This window comes from Hippichthys cyanospilos, chromosome 1, assembly GCF_059441005.1.
Source record: "Hippichthys cyanospilos isolate Australia breed blue-spotted pipefish chromosome 1, RoL_Hcya_1.0, whole genome shotgun sequence".
Classification (NCBI taxonomy): Eukaryota; Metazoa; Chordata; class Actinopteri; order Syngnathiformes; family Syngnathidae; genus Hippichthys; species Hippichthys cyanospilos.
The window spans coordinates 36075761-36083038 of NC_142369.1; the positions used below are offsets into that span (position 1 = coordinate 36075761).

The 7278-nt window shown below is 39.4% G+C and overlaps 1 protein-coding gene across 3 annotated transcripts; it reads left to right on the forward strand.

The window, feature by feature from the left end:
• The first annotated feature begins 881 nt into the window (after positions 1–881).
• On the forward strand, positions 882–5950 carry isl1a (ISL LIM homeobox 1a). 3 transcript variants are annotated; one of them, XM_088432164.1, is made up of 6 exons: positions 882–1037; positions 1189–1378; positions 1823–2082; positions 2700–2986; positions 3308–3475; positions 4324–5950. In XM_088432164.1, the coding sequence occupies exons 1-6, from the start codon at positions 1010–1012 to the stop codon at positions 4438–4440; spliced, it is 1050 nt and encodes a 349-aa protein (XP_088288290.1). In that variant the 5' UTR covers positions 882–1009; the 3' UTR covers positions 4441–5950. The 3 variants fall into 3 exon arrangements, with proteins under 3 accessions (XP_088288290.1, XP_088288297.1, XP_088288305.1); XM_088432171.1 differs by having other exon boundaries at positions 2703–2986; XM_088432179.1 differs by having other exon boundaries at positions 1937–2082.
• Positions 5951–7278: the final 1328 nt, after the last annotated feature.

Sequence of the window (7278 nt, forward strand, 5' to 3'; positions counted from 1 at the left end):
AGCAGACTTGTGGCAAATATATAACATTTTAATATATATATATATATATATATATATATATATATATATATATTCAGTATACGTATTTTAAAATGTTATAGCTTGATAATTGTTAGCGATAAAGTCATACGGTGTAAATGTTGGTTGGTGCAATTTTGCTCTTAAAGGGTTATTCATTGTGAACTTGTATAGCTTACGCGATAAAGTGTGTTGGTCACATCTTTCGGCTGATGCTTCGATTTTTGACCATTTAGTTTTTGTTGTTGATTAAAAAAAAAAATCAAAATTCCTTATTTTTCGTCGAACAACTGAAAGTAAAAACTATTTGGGGAGGGGCGGACTCTCATTCTGCTAGTGCATTGAGTCAGTCGATTACCAACACAAGAGGGCGTGTTTGTTATTGTTTATTGAGTGCCTTTCACTGGCCTGTACTTGCCTGAATCCACGGCTTTTGAGTTGTGGTCACTCAACGCAATACACACAAGTTCGGTTGCCTGGGTAAAATGTTCCACGGTCCGTCCTCAAATTAATCCCCTCAAAAATGGCAAGAAGACAGTGTTCATGTTTAGGAAATGTTCAGTCATGTTTCCGATGGTTTTATAAGCTTTTATAAGAAAGAAAAACAAGACAATTTTACACTAACTTTTGAACGCGATTGTATGTATTCTCTCTTAGTGAAACATCTCGTTGTATTTGGTTTCCAATTGTAAAAGTGCTTGTGTGGCGGAGTGTGCAGAGCTGCCCGGACCTCGCAGAGCCAATCAGTTGGGCAGATGACTTCCCGCTGTCCTACGTCAGTCTGTCACTGCCGCCAGAGTCTTACACACACTGAAACATACACTCGCACACACGCACTCTCTTTCCGAGGCGGACCGTGCGCCCCCCCCCCCCCCCCCCCTCCCTCCATCCCCCACCAGCCCCCAGGCCCGACAGCAGATCATACGTCAAGGATTCCAAACTGCAAGCCCGCTCCGACCGCGGACCTATATTGTCGCCTTACTTTCTGAAAATGGGAGACATGGGGGATCAACCGAAAAGTAAGTGTGATGCTCTCTTGCTCACTTAAATGCTTTCATTTTAGCGAATTTGTTGTGAAGCTGATAGTTGGATTTTTAAAGCAAAAATTATACAATAAGATACGAGTCTACAGTTATCATAATGCTCATCACACTAACAACGGTCTTCTAGAAAAACGACTGGCGTCTCTGTGTGTGGGCTGTGGAAACCAGATCCACGACCAGTACATCCTGCGGGTCTCCCCAGATCTGGAGTGGCACGCCGCCTGCCTCAAATGCGCCGAGTGCAGTCAGTACTTGGACGAGTCGTGCACGTGCTTCGTGAGGGAAGGAAAGACATATTGTAAACGCGACTACATCAGGTAGGACAACCCAGGACGGGACCAAGGCTTTCACTTAATCCGAGCCTTGTCGGCTCGCGTGGTCCCATTGAAAAATAACGGAAATTAACGCAATAATTTCCTGTATAACCACGTGTTAAAATTTGATATATTCTCGATATTTTTCTTCCATACCATTTTAATTGAATTATTTACATTTATTCTATACTATGTTGCCCACCCTATATTCTAACATGTAGTCAACGTCTTAAAAGGAAATCTCTTCTTCCAACAGGTGAATTGGGCCTGGATGCCGGCATTTCACATAGTGCGTCATACACTCATTATTTATCACAATTAAATTTGAAAAACGACCCGTCAATTACGGTTGATCAGTCTTTTAGGTGCGCAAAATCGACAAATGTAGCCATGCTGTGATTGTTCGCTGGTTTTTGATTGTTTACGCACGTTTGGTGTGTTCCGCAGGTTATACGGAATTAAATGCGCAAAGTGCACAATCGGTTTCAGCAAGAACGACTTTGTCATGAGAGCCCGATCAAAAGTCTACCACATCGAATGTTTCCGCTGTGTGGCCTGCAGCAGACAGCTCATCCCGGGGGACGAGTTCGCTCTGCGCGAAGACGGCCTTTTCTGCCGGGCAGACCACGACGTGGTGGAGCGGGCCACTCTAGTGCACGGAGACCCGCTCAGTCCACTGCACCCCGCCAGACCGCTGCAAATGGCAGGTAAAGTCTGTGGAGTGCGACAAAATCTTTTACAATATGTGTTGACTTGAGATGACAACACAAACTTTAGACTTCTCTATCTGATACTGAAAATGACAGGGCGCCATGACGACATTCGTTTATTTACAGATTAACGCTCCGTCGGGTGTTGTGCTGACCAAATAATGCTGCTGAAGCAGGCTCCAATTGTTTGTGCTTCTTTATTTGTGTGCGTGTGTGTGTGTGGGGGGGGGGGGGCGCTTTCCCCCTTAGTTTTGCTTTTAATCAATTTACAATTTTCCCTCTGGGGTATACACCGCCCCTCACTCGAGGATGGATAGTGGCTATTATGGCACAAAACAAGGAAAAATAAACTTAGCAAATAAAAAAAAATATCGAGATGTCACGATTTTTGCGTGGTTACGTATACGATTTACAAACGAATCAATGATTCAACAAAAATCGAGCAATCTTGAAAGCAAGTCTCTGTTTGTTTTTTAATTGCAGTTAAAGACGTAATTGCTGAAGTTTAAATGCCATATAATAGTGTTTTGGAAGTATGCTCTTGATTTGTTTGGAGTCAATGACTGAAAGGCTTTTTCCTTCTTTGGTTTTCTTAACTCCTCCAACTCTCACAGCAGAGCCCATCTCCGCCCGCCAGTCAGCACTTCGGCCCCACATCCACAAACAGCCCGAGAAGACGACTCGGGTCAGGACGGTACTGAATGAAAAGCAGTTGCACACTTTGCGGACTTGCTACAATGCCAACCCGAGGCCCGACGCGCTGATGAAGGAGCAGCTGGTGGAGATGACTGGCCTGAGCCCGCGCGTTATCCGGGTCTGGTTCCAGAACAAGCGCTGTAAAGACAAAAAGCGGAGCATTCTCATGAAGCAGCTTCAGCAACAGCAGCCAAACGACAAGACAGTAAGCGAAGCCTTACTGCCACTCTTGATCACTTTTTCCGCTCTAAGAGTAGCGAGCCGCCCGCGAATGTACATTGGAACTCCCAAGGAAAGCGCAGTCTCTATTTCAAGTGGCGGGTTGCTATAGACCCTCGCGGGTTGCTATAAACCCTCAAAGCTCTCGAGCTTACGTATCTATTCGTTTATGCGTTTATTGATTGTTTTGACTGACGCTTGATTAATTTTCAGTAACTCTCTACTCCCCACCCGCAAAACCCTAAAAGCGCAACCCGAACTCATCACGTGCAGTGAATCGACTCAGAGCTGAGCATTCCTCTTGCAGAATATCCAGGGAATGACAGGCACCCCGATGGTGGCGGCCAGCCCTGAGCGGCACGACGGCGGTATTCAAGCCAATCCCGTGGAGGTGCAGAACTACCAGCCGCCATGGAAGGTCCTCAGCGACTTTGCTCTGCAGAGCGATATCGACCAGCCAGCTTTTCAGCAACTGGTGAGTTGTTTTACTTTTACTTTTTCATGATTTGTTTTTATCCGATTCAGTGAAAAGGGAAACATAAAATGACAATAAATCGTAAAATCTTTTTTTTATGTACAGATAAGGCCTCAATTCTATAGACGATTGTAAACTCGTCGCTAAAATGGGAATAATTTCTATCTATCTATCTATCTATCTATCTATCTATCTATCTATCTATCTATCTATCTATCTATCTATCTATCTATCTATCTATCTATCTATCAAACTTATCACAACATAAACTTTCTCTGTCTTCATAAATAGAAAATAATATATTCCATAGGGTTCTAGCGATTATTAAATTATCTTTCGCAAACCCAGGGAATACAATTTAATGAACAGCAACTAATTAAAATCATGTTGATGGATGGTGAAGAAACATCTAAGCATTTATTCTCAAAGGTTTATGAATGTTTGATTGATTTTGCCTGTATTTGACAAACAATTTAAATGTAGCTATTTCGTGCGGATTGAGGTCTGTCAAAAACGTTCATAGAAAAAGTTTTATAAACAGAAACCAAAGTGGTACTGTTTATTTATTGTTGTCATTCCTATGTGATTATCATTTAAATGTTTCTTCTTATATTTCTTATTGTTGATTACATAATAATAATAATAATAATAATAATAATTATTATTATTATTATTATCCTCATCATTATCTTCATCATCATCATCATCATCATCATGTTATCATATTATATTAGAATTAGTTTTAGTTTTTTCGCCCTCTTGTTTTACTCATCTTCCAAGACAATTTGCCTGGCACTACTATCGTGCGTGATTGTTTGACGTTCCTCACCGCGACTTGATTTCCACAGGTTAGTTTTTCGGAGGGTGGACCAGGTTCGAACTCAACAGGGAGCGAGGTCGCGTCCATGTCATCTCAGCTTCCTGACACACCGAGCAGCATGGTGTCAAGTCCCATTGAGACCTGAATTCGAAGGCTATGCGGGAAGATTGGACTACTAAATGCTCACCTCATCACTGCACCAAACAACCACTGTGTATGGTTGTATTTTTGACACTGTGAAGACAATCATGGGATGTTACCATCATTTTTACCTGATTCCTTAAAGCCACCCGGCAGCGAGAATCGTCAACCCAACGCTGCCCGTCCACACATTGTTCTTCATTCATTATTTATTGATTAAGTTATCCGTTTTGGGGAAGAAAAAAAGGCACCAACTTGGCTACATACAGACTTACGGCCTCTAAGAGGCAGTCGAGCTAAATTCCCGTGTGCGAGAAGCTGTGCGATATATCGAAGTGGATATATTTTTTTTACCCCCCCCCAAGAAAAAAAAACAAAACACACTTTATTATCTCTTTTTTTTCCTCGAGGGAAGCTGCCCAGTTTTTTCTTCGTGTATTCCATGATTTAACTTATGACCCAAGTAAGAACTTGCAACAGGTTAGTGGGCATATTTCGTCACAACCCTTCTCAGACATTTGTGTGAGTGGGATCGCCTCGTAATGTTTTATTTTCCAAAGATGTGTATATCAATAAGTTAAATATGCGTCTGGTCTTGGTTTCTGTGAAAAGTAATATTTATTATTTAGTGTCAACAACATTGCCACTTTTTGTGCATCTTTCTTAATTGCGGTAAAAAAAGAGACGTTGGTCTTGCTTTCCCCTCACGCGACATTATTAGTATAAATGTCAAGTATTTGCAGCGGTCAAAATATTTGGCCTCCTCGTTCATTTTGAAGACAGAAATAAGTGGCCCTCCCATTCATGAATTTGGCCTCAGAACTTCAATTTACACGGATAAGTGTTTTTGACAAGCCCTGTCTTTTAACTGCGTATTTATTAATCTATTTAAATGTTTTATTTATTTATTCAAGCGAAGCTTGCCAGATTTAACATTCGGTAAATTGAGTTTCGATTAAATAAACTTATTGTAGTTGAAAGGTAAAAAAAAAATAACTATCATTTTTGCGGGAGGTGATGCTTTACCGGGACTATTATGTATAATATTTAATTGAAAAATGAAATTACCATTTTTGTGTCAAAATAAACTGAACAATCCATACACTGCAGTGTCACAAACTAAAGGTCTGTTTTTATTTTTTTGTTATGTACATTGAGTTATTTCCACCACTGAGGATAAAAACAAAAAAACAGTAATTATCTTGGGATTTATATCTAAGTTTAAATAATAACTGACTTGAACGGAAGTAATCCGGACGACCTTTTCGTTTAATTCTTAAACAAGCGTATTTGCTGATAAGAATTTGCAATTAAACTCAAAAGCTGACACGTGTGCATGTTTATTATGTATATTATAATACTTTTGGATTACTCAACTCAAAAATGTACATCGGATATATAGATGATTATATTGTGTCATTCATTCTATTTTTTTTTTTTTTTTAGATAAATCACTTGGGGCAATTACGTGATTTTGCAACCGGAAATTAATATACATTTTTTCCTGTGTAAAACCTGTGTGCTTTCTTTTTTTAAGGAAATGTTTTTTTTTTTTAATCTTTGATTGCATGTTGCATGCACAATACATTTCCTAAATTAAAGAATATGAATTTTACAAATTTGCGCGCAAATTTAAGCTCTAGACTACTGCTACTTTTGAAGCTGACTGAGCCCCGAGACCGCAAGGAAACAGACAGATAGGGAGTGTTTCCCCAACTGGCCGCAAGATCAGGCCTGTGTCTATGCCAATCAACAGCGGCAAATCGAACATCCGTAATGGTGACCATTTTCCAGTTCATTTTTATTACTTGTCATGTGCGTATCACCTAGATTGTGCGCGTTTAATTTAATTGAAAGGGTCCGCAGATGACATAGTTTTGGGCAAAACCGTGGCACTTCCGAAAAACTATTGAAAACGAAATCATTGGAAAACCAAGATGATATATAATAGAACCAATAGCATACATTGGGGCGGCATGGCTTAGTGGTAGAGTGGTCGTCTCCCAGCCGAAAGGCCGTGGGTTAGATCCCCCGACCATGTCTAAGTGTCCTTGAGCAAGACACTGAACCCCCAGTTGCTCCTGATGCTGCGTTATCAGTAGGTAAATGACTAGTTAGTGTAAAGCGCTTTGAGTAGCTAAGGTAGAAAAGCGCTTTATAAGTGAAAGTCCATTTACCATTACCATATATTACATTAAAAAATGTTCTTGTTTTTATTTTATTGATTAATTTGTATTTCAAGCTGTCTTTGTAGAAAACAAATGAAATATGTATTATTATGTAGTATACATACGAAATTATATACACATTCTTTACGTTTTGTTTACTTAAATTAGATTTTACTACTAAATATAAATTTCAGAATGTCATATAGAAAAGAGATATGTAATGATGAAATTATATATATATATATATATATATATATATATATATATATATATATATATATATATATATATACACACACACTACTGTACATGTATGGGTGTCCCACCAGAGGTGTGAATGATTGTGAACGGTGAGATAGACGCCGGTAGCCCGTGACCCAAGTGAGGATAAGTGGCTAACAAAATGAATGGATATTTATCCCTGATTATACTCTAAACGACTTATTTCCACGAAATTAGCTTTATGTGTCTGAAAATGAAGATTGTATTGATATATTCTAAATCTACACGTAATTCCCTTCAAAATGATGCCAAAGGTAACTTGAAAATAGACCAAGTTTAAGCAATATGAATGTTGAAATCCCTAGTTTTATCCCCAAATATTTTCATACACTCTGATTACAATTTGAACTTTTTGGCTTTTGGGAAATCGAAGTCACACTGTGTAAGATTAA